The sequence below is a fragment of the Microtus pennsylvanicus genome, chromosome 20, assembly GCF_037038515.1.
Source record: "Microtus pennsylvanicus isolate mMicPen1 chromosome 20, mMicPen1.hap1, whole genome shotgun sequence".
Lineage (NCBI taxonomy): Eukaryota > Metazoa > Chordata > Mammalia > Rodentia > Cricetidae > Microtus > Microtus pennsylvanicus.
This window is the reverse complement of record NC_134598.1, coordinates 20,104,155-20,128,800: the sequence shown is the minus strand read 5'-3', so window position 1 is coordinate 20,128,800 and position 24,646 is coordinate 20,104,155. Positions and strand designations below refer to the sequence as shown.

Here is a 24,646-nt window from a genome sequence, read left to right as displayed (position 1 = left end):
AGAATGAACAGTTAATAGGAATGAAGAAGTCAAAGAATTATTAACGCAAATAATATTTGCAAGTATTTGTTTCAAAGGAAAGGTGTTTATACCTTGTTCACGTGTCCTAACCGTGATAACTGTTGGTGGTCCTTCGCCCATGATGGTGAAAGCAGATACACTAATCGTGTGCTCGGTGTATGGTACAAGCCTCCTGATAACATAAGACAGCTGTTCAGCGGTGATGTCGGTTATGTACTGATTCTTGGTGGTGACTACTTGACATAAACAAGAAAAAAAAAGACATTGGGATCTACAATCAAAATTATTTTTCTCAATGAAACCTAATAAGACATATTAATATCCTCATACCCTCTCATATAGAGAACAGTAGACAAACAATACATAATAAATGTAAACATTTTATGAATTCTAAAGACTCTCCAATATCTATAAAAATCCTGTATTCATCATATAGACTTGTAAGTTGCTGTATAATGTTTTAGAACATGATAGCAGTGTTTTAAGAAAAAAATATATAACTTTCCAGGAAAGACTGGCTGAGGTTTTCGTTCCTGAAAGCAAACACTAGGAAGTAATATAAGAAGGTAACATGATAAATCAACACTAAACTTTAATTGTAGACTTCAAGAAATGGAAGTTTTATTCGGATTCAAAATTCATCATGCACTTGCTAGTCCCAGTAATTGCTTACAGCAAGCATTCTTGCTTAACACTTAACTGAAACATGCATGTGCCTACAAAAACGTCTAAGATGTTTATTTTTAAGTTTTGCATATGTATTTTTAATTAGGAACTACTAAATTTGAAATATATATAAGGAAACAGCTATACTAGAACCTGTGAGTCTTTTAGTTCTTAGTATTGCCCCAATTGGCTCTGCACAAGAAACATAAATCCATAAAAGAAAGACGTATTGATTGAAATGTTATTTTCTTTTACAAATTCTGTCATAAATGGAAGGCCAAAAAAAACCTTTCGTTTTGGAATGAGGCAAATACCAGATCATAGAAACGGCAGTGAAATAGCACACTATTCCTACCTAAAATTTTATAAAAACATAAGAAGCAGGGTGGTCCTGCGTTATCTAATCACGTACCTTCAATTTGCCATATATCACACTCTCCTTTTAGAAACAATAAGCCTCCCTGACCCCCAAAGAGCAAGTGTGTACGGTAATGACATCACCACATCCCAGGGACACCTACACCTGTTTATCACACCGTGCACTGGAGTTGTAACTTTCTGACCTATTTGCCTTTAGTGACATTTGAAAACCTATTTGTCAAAAGCTGCAGAGAATGTGGAGCCTGTAAATGATTTGAAGATATATTAATCCCTCCCCATCACACCTGCTTTGGCAACTGTAATAACTGATTGTCTATGCAGCTTGGCTCGAGACTCTGGGGTGCTACTTTCTCTAGGAAGAAGGTCAAATGGGTTAGAGAGGGCCAGGCACTACTTGGGTGGCATCTCCATTTGTTTCGTGAGGCTATCCGACAGTTAAAAAGAAATATCTGACTCCAATCCATGGACCATTAATAACATGGTTGAACTCTAAGCTCAGGTTCATACCTCTGTTCGCTATTGGTTTCAATGGCTTCAGAGCGAATTAAAGTTTTACCTACCAACTGGTGAACTCTGGTCTTCAGCTCTCATCCTGCCAGGAAAGTCACTGTATGGGGGGCTGTTATATATGAATGAAGCTAAAGAGTGCAGGTCTGAAGACATCTCGGCAGAACCCTCGTAAAATCCTATCATTGGTTCCACTAGGTTCATCATCTCTGGAGACACGGGGTTGTTTATATACTGCAATTAAAAAGTCGGCATTTACAAACAATGAGAACTCAATGCTTCATGACATAAAATTTGGTCACTTTGGAATTATGCATCTTGAAAGAAAATAATGTTTCTATAAGTATTGTGTTCTTTACTTTCCAAGAGTTTGTTCTCAACTAAATCCCTGCACCATGGTAACATAATATGATCACTCTAGTTGTTATTAGATTGATACTGTATTTTGGGAGGAAAGGAGGTATAAGTTTCAAACATGTGTTGTTTTTCTGCATGGTATAATTAGATATTTCCATGCTAAGGTTTTGTAACATAAATAATTTAACTTCTCATCTACAAATAGTATTTTGAGCATATTATTAAATGTGTTTTTTTCCTTATCTAAGCATCCTCATTTGTATACTACTTATGAGTGATTGGATGTCTGCTTACTATCAATACTAGTGATTTTAGAATCTCTCTTTAATCATATGAATTACAGACAAATAGGAACTTCAAACCTAATGCATAGGTTTGAAGCAGTGTTCACAGCACACCTGACCATGGTTCTAAGATATATTTCCAGTAACTGTCCTTTGATGGAGGAAGGTCATTGGTTAAGCAATAAAGAAACTGCTTGGCCCTCATAGGTTAAAACATAGGTGGACGGAGAAAACAGAACAGAAGGCTGGGAGAAAGAAACTGAGTCAGTGAGTCGCCATGATTCTCTCACTCCAGGCAGATGCAGGCTAAGATCATTCCTGGTAAGCCAGCTCTTGGGCTACATAGATTATTAGAAATGGGCTAGTCCAGGTGCGAGAGTTAGCTGAGAAAAGGCTAGATATAATGGGCCAAGCGGTGTTTAAAAGAATACAGTTTCCATGTAATTATTTCGGGTAAAGCTAACCGGGTAGTGCAGCCCAGCCCCGCCGCTCTTATTTCAACAGTCCTTGTTCTTATATTCTACAGGGTAATCCATATATGTCAAATCTATCATGGTAACAGACACTGAAGTGAAAAGATCAGAAGCAGATAACAGATGTATGTAGTGAAGGTGGGGACAGGGATGTCACTTCCTTTGTGGTTCCCAAACCACTATAACTAACCACAGTAGAATGGATAAAAGGTTCTAGTCAAATGCATGGATAGAATGTTTACTTTGAAATGAACATTAACCACTAATTTAAAATGTATTCTTGCAAGGAGGTTATGAATCATAGCAACATGTGGACTTTGGATTCTAATCTGAGCATACTGGTCAACATAGGCATTTAAGATAAACAGAAACAATGGATTGTAATGTAGATTAAATGATGCCAAGACAATATAAGGAGTTTTCCTAGTTACAACCATGCGATAATTAAATGGATGAAAATGCCGAGTCTCGAAAGATCCATAGCGAGCAAGACTGTTAGAAAGTCTGGAGTTCGTTTTTAAGTCCATCCATTACTGCAACAATGGGAGCCAGCTGAGGGAGTGAGCATTCAGAACTATGCTAGCTGCTGAATGTAGGTAGTGGGTTGATGGAGTCTTACCATACAGAGAGAAAAAAAAATGTCTCCTTTGCTTCCAATCCCACTTCTAAAACTCCCTTTAAAAGAATCTATTCTGTTTCTTACAAACTAAACACTCTGATACTTTTTAAATTAATAATTAATTATGTATGTTCTGATTATTCCTATGTTCTGGGACACCTAATTCATAGTTACCTTACATACTTTTGGGTTGTCATTACTGCTGGAGCTAATACTAGACATTCCTATCCTTGTTAGCACTGATATGTTCAGTGTTTTCAAAGTTATAGTAATAATAGATGCTCAAGAGAAAAACCTCAGAAGGTGAAAAATTCTTAAAATAGTTCAATTAATTGAAATATCTACAAAACATGTTATTTAAATGCCATTTTTTCTATGAGATTAAAAAAAATGGGGAAATGATTTAAGAAAACTCCTAGACTCCAAAATAACATTACTAAAATAAAATCACCCAGAAGCTAGGAAGATGACCAAAGCAGTGAAATCCTTGATGTGGGGTTCCCCTCTGTATGCTAGGAATATGTTTTTTTACTGTTGGTTAATAAAGAAGCTACTTTCAGCCAGTGGCTTAACAGAGTAAAGCTGGGTGGAAAATCCAAACAGAGATGAAGAGAGAGTCTGGGAGACGCCATGTAGCTGCCAAAGAAGAGAGACATGCCCCCAGAACCTTGCTGGTAAACCACGAGCCTTGTGGTAGAGATGGGTTAATTTAAGATGAAAAAGCTAGCTGAAAATATGCTTAAGCTATTGGCCAAACATTATTGTAATTAATATAGTTTCTGCGTGATTATTTTGGGTCTGGGTTCCCGGGAAACTAACGAGCAGTTTCTGCCTACAAATGCTTACTGCATAATCTTGAGAACCTGAGTTCAGATCCCTCCAGCAGCTGCACAAATGCCAGGCAGCATGGTAGCCCGCTTGCAGACTCAGCACTCAGAAGGCTGAGAAAGGAAGTCCTCATGACAAGCTGCCTCCGTAGACCAGCAATCTGAGCAGGCACTGGGCTCTTTTAAAAAGATCCTATCTCAACTAAAAGAGTGAAAGTTATTGAGGGGAATACCACCCATCAACCTTGGACCTCAACAAGCTTGTGAACATAAACATGCTCCCATACACATGAGAGCATGCATTCTCATGTGCACATGCTAAACATAAAAATCGTAATAGTCAGGTGGATGTAGTATGTCTACTGACCAGCCATCATGGCCAAAATTATGAGTTCTGGTTCTGGGAGAGACCATGTCTCAAAAACCAGAGTGATGGCTCTAACAGGAGAGAGACAATTTAAGGATTGGACCCCTGGTAGGTCGACAACAATCCAGTAGATGTCGTTCCATCTGAAATATATGGACAGCACAAACTGGAATCAATGGGTTATTAAATATAAATAATTAAATTATAGACATGACATTGGGCGTGGTAGGGAGGTGGGGGTGAAACTTGGAGGAATAAAGAGAAGGAATTGGGGTGAATATGATCAAAACACATTGAAAATATCTAAGAATTAATAAAAGTGTTTTTAGAACTAAATGAAGCAATAGGAAAATACATCCCAATACAAGCCTTTAAGTGAGCACACATGGGAAGACTCACATGTGGCATGTGCATACATTCTCACACACACATATGCACATGCACACACACACAGACACACACACACACACACACACACACACACACACATTTTGGGAAAAGATAGAGGATGCCCGGAAGGCCATCATTCATAATAGTATAAAGAACCTAGGAAAGAGAATCTGCAGTAGGACAAAGTAAAGCTTTTCTATCTTCTTACAACTCATTTGAGCTCTGACTCCATAGGGAAATGGGGAAGGACATGAATCACAAAGATATAATTCAGAAACACTCTGGTATTCCAGCCAATAGGCGCTGCTGGAACCACACAGCTGCTCCCACTATCAATCACTTGCTCTTTGAAAATCTCCCATATACAAAGCTCTGAGGATGACATCATGAGGTAGCACAAGGAGCTTCTCCTTAAGCAGTGATTTTTGCATTAAAATCTCTCGATAGTTTCAACCACATGTCAAATAAATCTTGGCGAGGCAGCCATAGCATTCCGACAATTAACTGAGTTGAACAGACCTGTTGACAAACTGCCATTTTGACATCAGAGTTGACTTGAATGCCTTTGACTCCGAATCTCACCCCAATTCTAATTTTCATTGGAAAAGTGCCCATCTCAAACCAGGGCAATGAATTGAACTCTAGTTTCCTATCAAGCCAGAGTATTGCAGATGATCATGGATTGTCCCATGCTGAGAATAGTTCTCGTATATTGTCTCTTTCAAACTGGCATTAGGTTAGTTGTTAGGCTTGTCCAGTGAGAAAAGAATGGATTTTAATGGCAAAATATGACTATATGGGTTTAACTTTAAAAAGAACGTCAAGAGGCCGAGGGAAAGAGGTAGAACTAAAGGAACTAGACTGATAAAGGAAAGCCCACTGCAAGGCTGACAATTTTGACACCTACTGAGTGCAAATGACTGGACGTGATAGCTATTGACTTGTTGACTTTCCACATTAAGTAAATTTGTTACTGGTCTTACCATCCTGAGCACTACAGGATGCGTACTAGCATCCCTGGCCCATATCCCTTAAAAGTATATCTCCAGTTGTCATAAAGACAATGTCTTTAGAGGTTACCCTACATTAAAAAAAAAAAAGCAAAGTTGCTCCTAGTTGAAAACCACTGAATTAGGGAATGTCACAATTCATCAACATGAAAGGCCTAGCATATGTTACAGAGGAATCCTTGGAATTTATGTGAAAGAGCTAGAAGTCTGCAGAGTTAAATTCCTAATCCACCTGAATAAACCAACTTGATTTTACATGTAGTAACCTTCATTGCAACAAGTGGGATTTCTATCAGCTCAGACTCAGTGGAGTTCTGCTTAATTGAATTCATGGGATGTCTGACTTATCCTTAAAAGATACTCCTATGTCAATATATCATTTGTATTGCTCTCAGAAACAAGGAGTAAAAGGGAAGTTTATAGTTAACATGTTTGAAAGCATCCTAAAGGATGCTGACTCTGGGCATTACCTGAGTGAGCAAATGTTTCAGGCTTTAGTCAGGTTTTGTTCCATCTGTGTTCAATATACTCTCGCTAAGGCATTCCTACCTACTCAGCCTCCTCTGGATAAACTAACCAGGATCTTTCCTCTTGTTCACCAGGCGAAGACATTGATGTACTTGAGAAAGGTGTAGGGTGAAAAAACCATCAATATTGATCTCTGAAGTCTATGATGCTACCAGCCAAGTTGATGACTGCTAGATAAAATTGCCTCTGGCAATATCAAAATATGATTTTCAACTAGATATCATTTCATAGAGGGATGACAACAATGATCTTCAGGCTTCAGTCCCAAAAGAATAAAGTTTACAAAAATTTAATTTTAATCTTTCTTTTAATAGGAGAAATTCACACTAATGGAGAAATTAGTTCTGCTCGGCATGGATCTAGCATAACTCACTATAGAACACTATGCTGAGTTAGGGGAAAGGATCACTGTCATACTACAAAATGTACAAAGGAGAGGGACTCAGTAGAAATGATCTGGAAACCAGAACTAATGAGAAAGGGAAGCTGTTGCATAAAAAAACTGTCCATCCACAATAAAAAGTTAAAGCCTTATGTATTAATTGTATTAATATTCAGAATAGCATCTTAAGATACCATAAGGCAAATAAAATGCTGAACATTTCTGCCCACGAGATGTCACTTGGTCACTCTAGTGAAATTTCAGCTCCCTTCTATTGTCATGTGATCAAATTAGTAAGACTAGTGATAACAGGGTAGGTTATATTGTATTTTCGTGGTTTCAAATCCCCAAAGGTCACTATCAGAAATACAAGTCTAAAAGGAGAGCAGGGAGCAGGGAGCCTTAGTAAACATCACCAACCAAATATTTCAGCCCCAAACAGCTGAAGAATTAAAGTATCTCATTTGGTAACCCATGCCCAGAAGGATGAACACAGTATGTACTCACTAATAAGTGGATACTAGCTATAAAGCAAAGGATAATGAGCCTGTAGTCCATGACCCGAGAGAAGCTAAGTAAGAAGCTGAACCCTAAGAAAAACATATATAAATCTACTTGCATATGGGAAATAGACAAGACTGCCTGACAAAACTGGGAGCATGGAGATGGGGGCTTTCTTTTCTTTTCTTTTATTGATTTTTATTGAGCTCTACATTTTCATCTGATCCCCTCCCTGCCTCTCCCCCTTAAGATGAGGGCTTTTTAGAGACATGGTTTCTCTGTAGCTTTGGAATCTGTCCTGGAACTAACTCTTGTAGACCAGGCTGGCCTTGAACTCAGAGATCTGCTTGTCTCTGCCTCCTGAGTGCTGGAATTAAAGGTGTGTGCCACCAGCACCTGGCTAGATTGATGAATATCTTAAATGTCATCATAGAACCTTTATCCAGCAACTGTTGAAGACAAAGGCAGAGACTAGCAGCAGACCACTGAGCTGAGCTCCCAAAGTCCAGCTGGAGAGGGCAAGGAGTAAGAATATGAGCAAAGAGATCATAACCATGATGGGGACACCCACTGAAACAGTTTATGTGAGCTAATGGGAGCTCACCAACTCCAGCAAGACAGGGAAGGAACCAGCAGGGGACCAAACTAGATCCTCTGAATCTGGGTGGCAGTTGTATGGCTGGGGCAGACTGACGGGCCACTGGCAGGGACATTAGGATTTATTCCTACCACTTGTACTGGCTATTGTCAGGAGCCAATTTCCTCCTAAAATCATTACAGGAACCATCACCCTGGGGAGTCTGCAGAGAACCCCACACCCCTAATTGTGTTAAGAATGGTTCTATTGACAAAGCCTACCCCACACTCAAATTGGCTGTTAATGAGAGCTATCTGTTAGCGGAACCCACCCCGCATTCCAAACTATCTAAAGAACTAGGTGTGTCATCTCCTAGTTGAGACTTCTTGGCCTACAGTGACCTGACCGAAGGTAACCTGGCTACGTGACCAACTCGTACCATGTGACCAACGTGAACCACGCGGCAAGAGCCCAGAACCCTGTGCCCATCCCCCAACTCCTTACCCTATAAAAAGCTGTATCTCGTCCCTAATAAACGGAGGCTCTGACAAACTTTGCATGGCCTTCTTCCTGTCTCCTAGCCCATATCTTCCAGGTAGTGCCTCTCCGGGACCCTGGAATAACTGAACTGCCAGGCGGGCTACTAACCCTAGACTAAGTAGCCCGCCAAGGCAATCGACAGGCTATCTGGGAACCCATTATCTTTGGATGCATACCTTGCTCAGCCTAGATATAATAGGGAAGGCCTTGGACATTCCCCAAAGCAATGTGCCTTACCCTCTCTGAGGAGTGGATGGAGGTGGGGAGGAAGTGAGAATTGGAATTGGTATGTAAAATGAAAACAGATAGTTTGTTTTCTTTTTTAAAAAAATAAAATATGTATCTCATTCATCCATGCATATTCTGAATTTATTGAAATATATAGAACCCATAGTTGCAAAAAGAGCCAAAAAATATTTTAAAAAAACAACAACAGTGTAAAGCATAGCAGAGACCGGCCAAAGACCCAAGGCCCCTTGGTTAAGACCTTTTTATTATATCCACCACCCATATGAATGTTCTAAAGTGAACACAGCAATCATTCACACGAGGAAGTAGAGCAGCTAAAACGAATTTGGTGTAAGAAGAAATGATCCCTTTACAGACATAAGAATGAGTGACTCTTCATAAGAGGAGTTGAGAAATTGAATGTCCAGTAGAGGGAAGGCTCTAATGCCAAGATTAATTCCAAGAAGTCATAAATATCAGCACAGAATTTACTACAATGTCAGCTGCATTGATACGCTCTTGATACATAGACATCATCCATGAAGTCCTCATCACTGACCCTTTATTATAGGAAATCGTGTAATTCCTAACTTAAATCTCAAATCGAAAGAGTTAAGCCTCCCTTCCCAGGATTAAGCCATCGGTATTGACAGAACCAGGCACTAAGCCCTAATCATTTGCCTTCTACACCTACACTCTTAACCATTTTAACTTGTAATAGCCAGGTCCATATTTAAATGCACATTGGACAACTCTAATAATAATATCCTTTCTACTATGTTGCAGAATCTCCACCTGGTCCTTTCGGGACCTTTTAACTTCGAGAGAAAAGCAGGTGTGTCTGGCCAGTCAACAAATGCTATTAGCCAACTTGGAAAACGTGTCACCTGGTTCAAAGAAAACCGTGCATCTATTTTAAGATGTCTTCAGCAGCAACAAATGTTTAAGCTTCTGCTCTTTGATGAGACGCTCACTAGAATATCAGAAAACATATAACTCGTGATCCATTACACAGAATAAAGAACACAACATACGACGGAAATTTAACCTGGGGATGGAGGTGAGTCACAACTTAGAGTGAGAAATACTGAAAAGCTACATAGCATTAGGACCGCAGTGAAATCAATGCCAGAGTTAAAGGAGGTCTTTTGGTACCAGAAATAGAGGGAGTGAGGAGACAGAGAATGGTACTATAGTATAAGAATAGAAATTCTGAACTAAAAACAGCAGACGCCAATTTCTTATTAAGCATCACATACATCTCTAATGGCCCACTGATTGCTACTCTGTTTCTAAGTACACTTAGCCTTAGAGTGCCCCGAGGAGGTTATGAGAAGTCTGGGGACTTCAAGGGTTCTCACAGGTGAGTGGCTGGCTGGACTGGAGAGTAGGCAGTGCCACACGTCAGCCACCTGCACTTCCTACCAACAAGAGAAGAAAATAAAGTAGCCACTGTGCTGAAATGCAATGTATTAAGAAGCCTGAAGCCTCTCGTGTTGAATGGGGCACTTGGCTTTCTTTGTATTTAGTTACATGTTTCCACTAATAAAAGGTAACGCTGAGGCTGTTAGCTAGCTTCTTAGGTCCAAAAGGACAGAATCACTTGTGGACAGTAGTCTTTTTCTTTTTCCTTTCTTTTTTTCATTCTTGGCAACTGTTCTAAGTTATAAGCCTCTGAGAGAGCATTGACATCACAATCATTGTCTCCAAGCCAGTCATTAACCAGATTAGAGTAATAAAACCCACATATAGGAATAGCTTAGTTCTGTGTGATGGCTCCATGAACATTTTTCATATGAAAGAGCCTAGTGACACTAACTGACAGGTTCTAAAATAGACTACGATCTAGTTAATATCTCAATGTATTTTACTTCCTGGTCTAGCAAGTTTGTCAAGTTTTTATGTAGAAGGTTGGCAAATCCACCAAGTCATCAGGACGAGAACCAACCAATATTTTGCCTTGGCAAAGTGGGAAATGAAAGTGCAGTACCTCATCTTGTCCTGTGAGTAGTGTGTTTTCCAAAACGACTCCTGTCTCCTGGACTGATACCCTCACGCGGTATTGGTTGATGATTCCATTCGGTTGTCGAGGTTTCCGCCAAGTAATTCTTATTTCTGTGGCTTCTACCTCTGTGATTTGTAAATCGAACACTGCACCTGGAACTAAAAAGTATTTTGAAATAGAATTAAAAAGAGAAAATACAGTTTCCAATGCAAACTATTCCCTAAATCCTTAGCCCATAATATTAGATATATAAATAGCTCTGGGGAAATTGACTAGAATAATTACTAACATATTAAAAAGTTCAGTGTGGCAAAAGATTCCTTAAATGCATGGAAATTTAAAACTAGCTTTATGTGCATTCCTCTCAAAATATGAGCAACAGGGTCACATGAAATCATTTCCTCAAAACAAAATGTCATACCATTTGATCAGACAGCATCACTAAAATAATCTCCAGACTGGCAAGATGCTCAGGAAAGCGCTTGCCTCTGAGCCTGACAACTTGAGCTTGAGTATCTCAGCTGGATGCATAGAACTCCCAATGAAAGGAAAGAAAGAACAGACTTTCCAGTGCTGCTCCCTAACCTCCACAATCACACCATGACAAGTTCAGGGCTCCAACAGTTCACAAACACAGCAATAATAGTGAGGAGGAAGAAGAGGAGGAGGAGGAGGAGGAAGAGGAGGAGGAGGAGGAGGAGGAGGAGGAGGAGGAGGAGAAGGAGAAGGAGAAGAAGAAGAAGAAGAAGAAGAAGAAGAAGAAGAAGAAGAAGAAGAAGAAGAAGAAGAAGAAGAAGAAACAATTTCCAAAGATGCTCTTATGAATAATTAATGTCTATGTTGCTATCACTGTGTTTACCCCTCTGTGTTATCCAAGAGCAGAAAAGTTTCTTAAGTTACTGTAAGGTCGCAAAGCAGAGCAACAGAAACAGCAAACCTCTTTATACCTTTCTTTCACACCCTTTTATGGAGCTGCTGTGTAGCAAAGACCTTAAACAACATTGTCTAATATAGATCACAGAAGAAAGCAGTCATTTTTCAAATTAATTTAAATTTTAACATATAACTCATAACTAAACTTTTTATTTAACCAGACAATAAGTCTTCTAGTTGAGAAATAAATGAATTGTCCTTTCTTCTTCGTGAAAGCTTAGTAGGAACACATCGAAAATATCAATATCATAGAAAAATACACGTCTACTATAACTATTAGCATGTGAGCCCAATTAATAAATAAATTTTATGTATTTTTACTATATTCCCTTTTACACATATTTATCCACAAAACTAAAAATTACATCATGACACTAATGCTGACGATTGTGATTCAAATGAAGATTAAGACGCTACATTCATTTTACAGACCATAAAAAATTTAGTTGATGAAGGAAGTGGAGCAGACAGTCCTGTTTTCTCTTTAAAAAGACACTTATCTGGTATCCCACATGCTCTTATGGAGAAACCAGAGAAGCACGGATTAGGTTGATCCCTTTAATATCGATACAAAATTAAAGAAAACCAAGCACACAGGGCAATTATTCACAGTGCAGAATCAATTCTGAGGGTGTTAGCCACAGAGAATGAGTCGTTCTCAACACAACACATTTGGAAGGTTTATGAAAAATGAGAAGTAGAACAGAAACAAAACTAATGCATGTCAATTCTGGTAAATTTCAAATTTTTAGATGGAAAGCTCTTTTCTCCTACTAGAAGAAATGAAATAGGGCAATGATATTGAAGCAAAGGAAATACATGAAAGTAACCTTTCTCCATAATTTAATTCAGCTAGATTAAACTTCTATTCAAAGACTATGAGGAAACACTAAAACTAAAATCTAAAGAGATTCATGAAACAAACACGAAGTGATGGGATTCTGTTGTTTTCCAACAATTATGTGATATTTGGGACATTGGGCAGTATTAAATTACAATTCCCTCCTCTGTCATCTCTCTTCATGCCTAAGTAGATATGTGCTCAGCAAAATAGTAAGGGATGCGCGCATAAAAACATTAGGGAAAGATCCTGGAGAGCTACTATAGAAGTAGCATCCTTTCTCTGATAACCAAATAGACTATGGATCTTAAGTGACTTGGTGTTAATGAACTCGGTCACCCTGGAATGTGGTGGCACATGCCATTCTCTATAAGAAGTCAACTCAGCATTTGCCTATGAATTTCTGGATGCTAGTCAGAATCCTATTTAGGAGAAGTAAGCTAGTTCTAATTATTCTAATTAAAGCAGAAAATTGAGTACTTTAAGATATGGGGCAGTGAATAAATAATGCTAATTAAAATACAGCAAACCTTGTTATAACGATAGATGGTACAGAATAAGATTCAGATCTTAATTTTCTTGACTGTAGCTAGTGCAGTGAGTTATTAGGTCGCCTCATGTAGCTTCAGAATTCTTTTATGGCACAATTTCATTATTGCGAGGAGGATTAACTAACGTCAGTAACCGAAAACATTTTACAGTTGCTAAAGCCCAAGAAAACTTCCTGAAGCTGAATGGTCATGGATCCCCACAGAGGAAGGCAGGCTTGGACAGGTAAGATGCACGCCTTTCCAGCCTTCGTAGGTATTGCTGTAGCCAGTGGAGATCCCCCTAAGTGTCTCCAGGATGCAGTCTCTAAGATAAGAAGCTATTGGAGAAGATATTGGAGATGAAATTCAGGACCAACGGCTTTTCATATTCAACAAAAGAGTCGTCCGTTCAAGATAATTCAGTGTGAAAATCAGTCCGTGTGAAAATTCTAAATGAGGGTCCTCAGGATTCTGTGCATTTTGTGAAGAAAACACGTACAAATAAAGGGAATGAAATTTTAAGTAACATCAAATTCAGGCAAGGTAGCCTTGTCTGTGGCAATGTATTATCTTGGCCAAATAATTCTTTATCTTGGTCAAATGCTGGAGATCAAGATTAATGATAAAAAGTAATAATTTTGTTGGGTTTTAAAATTTGTCTTGCTTTGATTATTCCCATTTTGAAGATTGATCCTAAGTTCCTGTCACTTGCTAAACATGAACGCTACCACTGAGCATGAGCAGGTAAACAGGATCACCCAGGTTTGACCCTGGACACAAAAGGTAAAACGAAAGACCACAGTCCACACCAGAAAGCTGTTCCCTGATTATCTTAACACATGCCCCTTGGCATAGAGGTATGCAACACACACACACATACACACACACACATACACACACACACACACACATACACACACACATACACACACACATACACACACACATACACACACACACACACACACACACACACACACAATGTTTAATGAAAGAAAAAATCAGTGGGTTAAATAAATTTGAGAAGAATCTCCACTGTGTTTCTCTTGACTTTCTGAGAAATGCTGAAGAGTCCTGTTTGGATTGAATTAGAGAAAACTTTAGGAAAACCATACAAAGCGAAGGCTCTTTGGCTGGGGCAAAACCTGAAAGTCTCAACATCAACAAATGAAACCTTTCTCCTCATGACTATACATTCCCATTTTAATCTTCATATTCACCTATACAAATGTATAACATACACATAAATTTTAATCTTAAGTCAATAAATACTATATTCTTCTACATTATTCAACAAACAGATCATATTAAGGTTAATTTTTTTTCTTTAAAAAGAGACAGATGATTAGAATTTCCTAACACTTGCTGCCCTCTAATGGTCTAATCCATGAGCAGGAACGGTGAAGACATGCCCAGTTCATTTGTGTAGGCAGGTGAGTGCGTGTGTGTGCGTGTGTGTGCGTGTGTGTGTGTGTGTTGCCAGTTACTGTATGTTATCTACTACACAAACTGCAAATTTTTAAGTGCTAATTTATTCTGAACCACAATTGCCTTCATACCAATAATTGTATCTAAGCAGAAATGAAGCCATTGAGCAAGTTAAGGATGAACCATAAAATTGGTTCTTTATAACAATATAAAAATGATACTAGAACAATAGATTTCACCCAATATATTGATGCTTAATAAGCACACATATGATAATTTCTCGAGATACATTATTTTCATAATTTCTGTAAACTCTGAAAACTTTGTATTTTGTTCCCACTAGTTCAGAAAACCCTTTGATTATCAAAATACATTGTTCTGGGTGATAGGAATATAGTGATGCCTTCGGAAATGGCTTTTGTGAGAAAACACATTCCATGTCTGCCTAATACTGCCATTAAGCAATATTAAAAGAGTGAGATGAATTTATGACTTCTGGTATTTGTAAAAAGCCGTTTTGACTCCTTGTCACCTTCAGTGCACACAGTCTTCTCCAGTCCTTGCTGCTGGGTCTTTTTTTCTCTACGAAGCATGCTGAAGTTTTAGTATTCTAGAGAACACAGATTCACAACAAGGTATGCAGCAATTTAACAAGGAAAATTATGGGATTTAAGTAGACATAAACCAAATTCCTTCTAAAATTGTTTTACCGGTTCAATAAAATTCACAAGCATTTGAAAAATGGTCGCATTAACTCTGCATGAGAGAAAGTTCTTACCGTCTGGAGGGGTAAATACTGAAAGATTTGACTTGGGCCCCACCCCTGCACTGGTTTCTGCAGCAACATAGACATCATACATTGTAAATGGTGTCAGGTGCGTAAATGCAAATCTGAGGTCTTTCGTGCTATTATCCAAAATCCGCCCTGCACAAAGCAGACCAGACCAGTGGGTTATTTTTATAAATATGTAATCATTTCATATAATGTGTAAAAGCAAGGACAATAACCAGACTACTAAACTAAAATCTTATTATTATGGGTGAATATATTTTAAATATTTGGTTTAGTTCTATGCAAATTTGAACAGTAGAAACAACATAAGATATTCCAGTGCTTAACATAATTTTCTTATGTTCAAGAGTTCTGTTGAGTTTCTATTTTCCTTTTTAATATACTTAAATGGAAAACAGCGGCTAGAAACATAGTTCATTTAGGATACTGTTTGCCTAACACACTCAAAGCTCTGGGTTAGGTCCCCAGCATATAATGATGGTGAGCATGATAGTGTGTGATATCATTCAAGATCTCAGAGCTTGGAGGAGAAACAGGAGGGTCAAAGAGCACTATTGCCCTGCCTCTTTATAGGAAGTCCACAGTTCTCAAACCCATGTCAACATGATATCCATTAGCTTGGGCCATTCACTTTCATTCTGCTCATGGCGTATAACTTACACTACCATTTCAGTGTGTACTGATTTTATTATCTTGAGAGATAAGCATTAAATTATAAAGCCTTCTTAAGTAATTTTCTGATCATACATATCATCAGTACCTACAAAAGATGTATTATCTCATTTTCATGCAATTATCTCCTGCCATATTATTCTACCTGAACTCCACTTATTCATTAAATTAATGAGGAAACATTAATTTCACTAAACCTCCCATTCAAGAATCTTACATTGGCTATGCTATTACTTCATTTGGACCCTCATCCCTGATGCCCACTCCACTCAATATCATTGTCATTAACAATTGCCTCACATAAAACTTCAGTGCTCTTCAGTTGCTCTTGCTGAAGGAGGGAGAGAAAAGCACAAACCCATTCCAACTTCCATGACGTGGACCTTAACCATGTTCCAAATAATTCCTAAAATGGTGCCTTGCATTTTCTCAACTTCCATAGGCAAATGGTCTTGCCTTCTCAATGATTGTTTTATGCTTTCTCTTCAGACCTCCAAAACCTCCTGTCTCCTCTTCAGTCTCAGGTAGAGGTCTTGTTCCAATTACATTGAAATATTTAAATCAATAAGAAAATGTCTGCACAATCCCACCAACAACCCCTTTCCTCCCACCATACTCTGCCTTACTACAAACCAACGGTTCTTAACCTGTGGGTCAACATCACCTTTGGCAAGTATTTTTAATCTCCAAAAATATTTACATTATGATTCATAACAGTAGCAAAAGTGCAATTAGAAAGTAGCAAAGAAACCAATTGTCTACACAACTTGAGGAACCCTTTTAAAAGATTACAGTATTAGGAATGCTACGATCCACTTCTTTAGACAAGCCATATTTGTATCTTAGTTCAATCCCTGTATTTAAGGAGATCTTACCTCTACCATCAGAAACACCTTATTTCTCAGCTCTCTTATGTCAATTTTCCTTTTGTTTCTCATTTTTAGCAACCCAACAATATTTAGTCCTAATAAAGCTAAATTTGTCAACTCTGCTTATTCTCATGCCTACTTCCTCCTCCTTTGAATTTTTCAACATTCAAACTTCTGATTAAAAGAATGTATATGCCATTCAAGAGCTGAAAAAATACCAAATAGAAAAGATGTGTGTGAGTGGGTACCTATGGACTCTGGGGCGGGGGGGGGGGGGGGATACATGCATGTGAGCACACCGGGAGCAATTATAGGAAATGAGCTTTCTTTTACTTTTATAAACTTCATGTATTAGATTTTCAGAAGTTACTTAGAAATAAGCCTACTTACTCATTGCCTACCACAGACATTGCACAAGGAAAGAATTTGCAACTTTAAGACTTTTTTTTAGTGCTTCAAATAAACAGCAATGTGAGAGTTTATGTTATTTGCTCACTGCCAGAGTTAAACTTTCACAGAGACTACGAGATAACATATTCCGTAAAAATTAATGTTCAATTTACTGCCTGTAGTATATCTGAATTCCTCTAGTTCCTCTGACAAGATAACACTCAAGTCCCACTTGTTTAAAGATGGAGAATTTGTTGCCATTTAAAACCACCAATATCACTTTGAAAACCTTTTCACAGCAGACTTAGGGTCACAATAACACTGCACAGAAATCAGGAATTCCCTGTAGAATATCCAGAGAGCTCTGGTGATTAGAAGTGAATGCCTGTTATACATGGAAACCTGATTAGTCATGGTCTAGAATTAATGTTCTTTTAAATATAAGTCAAGATCTGGATCAAATGCTTGAAGGTGTAGGTCATGTCTAAAATTTTCCTGAGAGTCCTTCTCTAGTTCTTTCTTCCCCGTTGAGAACATGAGCAGTACTTTAGCCTCCTTTCATGCATTTGTGGTTTTAAACAGAAGATCTAAATGACTTGATTTCCTCATTAATTTTCAATTATTTACCTCAATTTAGGGTCCTTTCAAGAATTTGTGTTTTTCAAAAAAATAGAAATGATCCATTGTTTTATAGGTTTTATTTTAAAGTGTAAAGGCAAAATGGACTAAGTCGTACCTGTTGGTCCATATAATTCAACTCTGTAGCTAAACTTCCCTGTTACAATAGTCGGTGGGTCCCATGAAATGGAAAAGGCCTTTCCTGTGACATTGCCTGTTATACAGTTTTGTGGTGGTCCTTCAGGCACTGAAATTAACAAAAAGAAAATAAATACACTATATATATATATTTAAGATAAAGAGATGCCCTGTTAAAAACAAATAGTGCAATACAAAGTATAAAAAAACACACTAAAAGCAAAGTATGTTAAACCTGAAAAAAATTACAAAAGCTTAGAAATGAAGAATTTGAGTAAGACCCATGAAATGATTAGATTAACCTCTTCTCACAGTTTTCTAAATAAATGTATATGATGATGCAATGTACTTCATTCTTAAAATTACTGTAAACTAATCCTTCCAATGTCATATCCTCCCAGTATAATCACATGCATATTTGTTATACATAGCCATATATAACATATATAATACACACATTAATCATTAATATCTCTCTCTGTCTCTGTCTCTCTCTTGCTCACACACACATTCACACACACACACACACACACACACACACAAATGCTTCCAAACAATGTGGATATTTGGCTTGAGAAACTCTTTCTCGTGGACATACAGATAGAATAGAAAAGTTAAGGAGAAAAAAAATCCTCAAACATAGGCCCAATGACCTTTATTTTTCACATCAGAATATAACTTTGTTCTAATGAACAACTCTGAGTATTTACTCAAAATTCTTGTCTAATAAATTTCATTTTATATGATTTTTTGTGATTCAAATATAGCTATTTAAATAGAGACTATAATAATTATAAAGTAACAGGTGAAGGAAAATAATAGGACCCGACATACATGCCTTTGAACCAAAAGAAAAAATTGCCTTACCAATAATTTCCAGTATCCTCAAAACTACTAATCATATCTGATGCCTGATGCTATATTACAATATACTTATCAGACATCTATTTGGTGTTAAGATGTGTAATATATATTTTGTGTTAATATCAGGTACATATTATGCTCATAATATCTACACTATTTGTTATGATACTGTATCAGTATCCACATAAATACACACATAAATAAATCATACCTATAAATATGACTTTCCAAAATGAATAGTGTTAATGATGTCTAACTTAGCCCCAAAGTCCCAACACAGAGAAGGGCCTAATTACTGCCTGTATTTTTCAATCAAGAAAAATGCTGTGCATAAAGATATGTGTGGTTATATTTTCAACCTCTGCTATAATTTGACACTGAAATGTTGATCAAGATTAGCTCTGCTGCTTCAAATAGTGTCTTGTACATCTGGTAATAATGTACCAGTGGGAAGACTACAGATAACCAAGATGCATTGGAAGAGTAAAGACAATTAGGAAGAATTACAGAGGGCATAGATTGATAGTTGTCATTAACACTAACTAAAGAATTCCCTCTTTCAAACCTCTTTTCCTTTTAGATGTTGTTTAGCACCGAAGACATTCCCAGTAGATGCCTATTATCTAATATGGGAGAAAGGGTTCCTTAAAGACAGTAAGATTAACAGTAAAAAAAAAAATTATGGACAGAATGAAAGATTAATCCTATATATAACTTCAGGTCATTTTCTCTTTTTCTAACAAAATTAAATCGTACCTGATTCTGGTGTCCTGACAATGGTACTATCAATATACCCTGCTTCCGTTGTAACAGCTGAAACTTCAAAGAGATATGTTGTATATGGTCGCAGGTGCGTCACCACAAAACTGACAGGCTCTTTCCACACAGAGCTGATCTTACTCCGGGCCAATGTGCTGGATGGATGTGTAGTGCGAGGAGGAGGTGGAACTCTACCGAGGGTCGGAGGCGGGCTGGTGGTACTCCACAGAAAAGACTCGCTGTTCTCCTAGTGAGTAAAGGAAACAGCGGGAGGAATAACCACAGGATAAGTCTAGGTAAACATAAGGAACACCACCCATTTAGTTTTTTCTTTGTACTATAAATATCATTTCTCAATGTGTATGAGAAATTTAACAAATTGAATTTCAGAAAAAAATTGCTAGATTTTAATTATGGTCACTGATGTCATAGGAACAGAATGTATCTATTATATCCATTGTATTATAATCCATCTCTAAATCCTCTGTAGAATTTAAAGTAGCATAGAATGAAGGTAAAGAAGCAGCTAAATTATCATTAAGAATTTTTAAATTTCATACTAAGTCAATAGACCAAAAGACCTAAGAAAATTTTAATCTCCATTCTTAACTATTCGCACCAGTGTTTAAATCATAAGTATTCAAATGATAAAAAAACAACAATAAAAAAGTTATGTTTTCAGATATTAGGGTTCACACATTGTGTGTATTCAAAATAGATTGGAATTAGAAACAAAAGATTTTGAAACTTCACTAAACTATTTTTTAAAAAGTAACTATTGCTTGGCTGTTTTTCCATCAGTGGTAACACAATAAAAAATACCAAAGATAATTTCGGGAAAAATATTACTTTAGTATTTCCATAGATTTTGCATCGATGAAAAATGGCAGTATTTTCACAAAGATTTGCCACCAAATTAAACATCCCACCAGTTTAATCTAACATTGACTGTCTTCCCCTACAGGTACCTTCTCCAATGACACATGGACTTACGGGCTCTACTCCAGTAGAAACTACACTGTCATACCTCATTTGGAACACCCACCACACATACCCTGTCTCCATCTGTCCTTTCTCCACTACTGGTGTGGGCAGTCCTTCTGTATATGTGTTGCTTTTATTGGTTAATTAATAAAGAATCTGCCTTCGTCTGTGATAGGGCAGAGTAGAGCTAGGTGGGGAAAACTAAACTGGATGCTGGGAGAAAGAAGGAGGAGTGGAGAGATGCCATTTAGCCACCATAGTGGAAAGACGTGAACTGCCAGGTGGAACCTTGCCCGTAGGCTATGAGCCTCATGGTAAAATATAAAATAATGGAAATGGATTAATGTAAGAGCTAGCCAACAAGAAACTAGAGCTAATAGGCCAAATAGTGATTTAATTAATATAGTTTCTGAGTAATTATTTCAGGTCTGAGCAGCCGGGAACAAACAAGCAGCCTTTTACAACACACTACTGAACCAAATGCTGTCCCATTAGTGAAGTCTTTTAAGATCGGCCTTGTAGATGTTATCTTCCAATCTTTAATGCACACCCCTAAAATAGAGTCAGTGTCACATATCTTGACACTTTTGGCCTACAAGTATAATTTTGAAAAATATAAAAACTTGAAGATGTAAGCTTAATAAATATTTTGATGTGAGAAAACATGCTGCAGGAACACTTACATTACATTCTGGCAATTTCCCAGTCAAAATATCCTCCACTTTGATGGAGACATCCTTCACCACTATGCCGCTTCTGGCATGTTTGACACTGATCTTGAAGCTGGTGATTTTTCCATTTGGTTGCCGAGGTAAATACCAAATCAAGTTTACTGCAGAATAGTTAAGGGCTTCAACTGTAAGATTGACCACTTTACCTGGAGCTGGGGATAGCACAGGGGTAAGAGAAGAGGGGAAACTATTGTAAAACTTAAAATGTTCTTTATGTTTTTTAAAAGCATTAAATTTCCACATAATTTGAAACTAAATATGTAATACCTTGGTAAAATCATCTTTCTACCTAAATATATATTTATTTTAAATTTTTTACAAAATGTATTTGAGCCATATCTGCATATTTCAGAATTATTGGTCGACCACATCCATTCATTCAATGAAGTATTTCAAATATACTTGCAAACTATTCAATCAATAACTCTTTGTAAATATACAAGTATGGACTGAAATTTTACTTCCTTAAATATTTTGAAATTATTTAGGTAATGTAGAAGTAGCCAAAATGCACAAAATTCATATCTAAAAAGTTCATAAATATTTAGTGTCTAATGTCAAGTAGATAGCTATCCAAATAATAGTTGATGATTTTTTTCTTTTGAGTTTTAAATATACTCAAAAGCAAACTTTCCTCCAAATGCCTTACTATCAATTATTAATTATCTATAACAATAATCTGAATGTTTAGTTTCAGTGACAGCTATATGATATCAGAGTGAAAATAAACTGTGTACATTAGTTTGTATGCAAATAAATAATCAAGGTCTTTAAGATTATAGAATAAAACAAAAATGCTTGGGGTAAGACTCTGTCTAATAATCATGGTGACTGGGAGTAAGTTGCCAAATGCTAGGGTTTAGGTTTTCACTGTATCAAAAAAATGCCAAAATCTGATTTGTAAAAGAAGGCTGTGTAAATCCTGCAAGAAAGTTTAGTCTGAGATTCAAAACAAGTTAGACAAATAGAATGAAGAAATTCCAAGCTGACTGCATTTTAATGACAAAAATAAATTACCAGTTATTGAGAATAATTTCTAAGAGATAAAATAATAAGCAGAAAGTTCCTTAAAGAGAATTAATGAAATGGAGTTGAAATTTAAGAAGTTTGTTAAGCATTAAATGTTCAATTTTTAGAGGTATACAAAATACAATAAAACAAAGGAGCAGAGATTGTTAAAGGCATGATATTGTACAACTGTAATATTAAGATTTTTCATGACTATTAATTGTTAAAATTCTCTCATTGTAGTTATGTATTATCTGAATATTTTTGAAATATTTATATGTTAATAAAATATTGCACACAAACTGAAATATTTCCAACTGGGCCTTTAAAAATGAACAAATGCAAAGAAGTGAAATTTGTAAGGTAACTGCACCTTTATTAAGATCTGAAACTTTGTTTCCAAAATGTAAATAATAAACATTGATCAAATACCAATCTGCTAAATCGGGCTTTAAAAAAAAAAACAACAAAACAAAACAAAAACTTCCCTGAAGGAGGATGTTTATATTAACTTGTTTTAACATTATTTTGCTTCAGTGAAATATTTCTGGTGTACTTTTTTGAGGTTTCATTGTGTTTGAAAATTAATTGTCCTGTCTGTGATTGAAGTGTTTTTCTCTAAAGATTCTGCTTCTTGATTGCATGCACCAGCATCCCGATTGTAGATTTTATATGGAGCAAAGTCATACATTGATGTAGGAAGTCCTTCTGCATATATGTTGCTTTTATTGGTTAATGAATAAAGAAACTGGCTTGGCCTGATAGGGCAGAGCAGACCTCTGCAGGAGGGGAAAACTAAACTGAATGCTGGGAGAAAGATGGAGGAGTCAGAGAGAAGCCATGGAGCCACCAGAGACAGACATGCCTAAATTTTGCTGGTAAACCAGTCATGTGGTGATACACAGATTAATGGAGATATGAGTTAGCCAGAAATACGCTTAAGCTATTGACCAAACAGTATTGTAAGTAATATGGGTTCTGTGTGATTAATTTTGGAGTCTGGGTGGCTGGGAAATGAACAAGCAGCCTCCTACAATACATCTTGACCCAACTACAGGTTTACTATAAAGTACCCAAAGTCCCACAAATCAAGACTTGTATACAGCCTGTGTACACAGAATTTCATTTTTCTAAATTACTTTTTAAACATAGAGCTGCAAGTTCTTCCTTTAATATTTAAATCTGAAATAAATTTTACATTTTCTTGAAAAAAGAAAAAAGAACAACGCTCTTTAGAGGGTTAAGTGCTGGGCTTTTAATGTTAGTAGACAGACTCCAATATCATTCAGCACGATATCATTGGTTAATTTGTATTTTAGAACTACTGTTTTCATAGAAAAAGTTTCTCCTTTCTTAATAATTACACATACCTTGTATTCCATAGAATTCAATATATATTAAATCAGTAACTTGATTGCTGAGTGTACTACACATTTTTTCTATACTGACTGTTGTAAATTCTTTATATAGCAGGGCCCATGCTAAACTATGCTCAGCATTGGGAAATTTTGCACACACACATACACACACATGCATGTATACATATACATATGTACATATGTATGTATAGATATATACCATTCATAATTTCAAAAATCATAGAAATTATTGTATAGCCTTATAATCTACCTGGCATATTAATTCACATATTTATTTTCCTTATCCCATTAGAATATAAGATTCATGGAAAATATTTGTTATTGGTGATACTATTGTCTATTTTTCTATTTACTTATTTGATTTCTGATTGGATTAGATGGCTAAGGAGGAAATAAAAATGGATTGGACAGCAAAGTTTGCAGTGTGGGTTAAGACCCTGGTTACATCTTATTAAAGTGCTCACAGAAGTTGCTGGTAGATTTTCACATTACTTGGAAGGAGGAACTGAAGATGACATCAAGATTCCTCTCGGTCACAGGGAGAAAGAAGATATGTGAACTGTTTGGTTATGGCTGAGTGTTACATAAATATGAGGCCAACCTGGATGACATAATGACTTCAAGCCTAGCCTAGTCTGCAGAGAAAGAACTTTTCTTAAAATAAATAAATTAAAATAAAATAAAGCTGTTTTACCTAACAAGACAATAAATAATTTTTATTCTATTGTTCTTGTACTTTCAAATACTCTGCTCCCAACGTTATAGTAAATATCTGTTATGATTAGAAAGAACAATTTTGTTTTTCAGAATGCTCTTACTACCCCAAATAACTAATAGGAATTGAAAGGACATCCTCAATAATTTTATACCTTTTGCATCATATTTTCATTGTATTCCATTTTTTAAATGATAAGAACTCATGATTAAATTAATTTAGAATTAATGACTTCGTAAAATTACCGCTTTCTGCAGTTTGGAAAAGAAATGGGTCACTAAACACTCCGATGCCAGCACTGTTTTCGGCAGCAACCTGAAACAGATCAAGG

General features: G+C 36.7%; 1 protein-coding gene across 2 annotated transcripts in view; it reads right to left on the bottom strand.

Moving 5' to 3' along the window:
* The window catches only part of Ptprq (protein tyrosine phosphatase receptor type Q), a 176,388-nt gene that overhangs the window by 148,073 nt on the left and 3,669 nt on the right, over positions 1-24,646 (bottom strand). Inside the window, exons 4-11 of one of the 2 annotated variants that reach the window (XM_075954552.1) lie at positions 24,561-24,630; positions 21,166-21,365; positions 19,496-19,745; positions 17,856-17,984; positions 15,174-15,320; positions 10,649-10,821; positions 1,629-1,809; positions 93-254 (exon numbers count right to left, since the gene is read on the bottom strand). In XM_075954552.1, the coding sequence (XP_075810667.1) occupies positions 93-254; positions 1,629-1,809; positions 10,649-10,821; positions 15,174-15,320; positions 17,856-17,984; positions 19,496-19,745; positions 21,166-21,365; positions 24,561-24,630 (1,312 nt within the window). Of the gene's footprint in view, positions 1-92; positions 258-1,628; positions 1,810-10,648; positions 10,822-15,173; positions 15,321-17,855; positions 17,985-19,495; positions 19,746-21,165; positions 21,366-24,560; positions 24,631-24,646 lie in introns of both variants that reach the window. The other variant, XM_075954553.1, reaches the window with a different exon arrangement.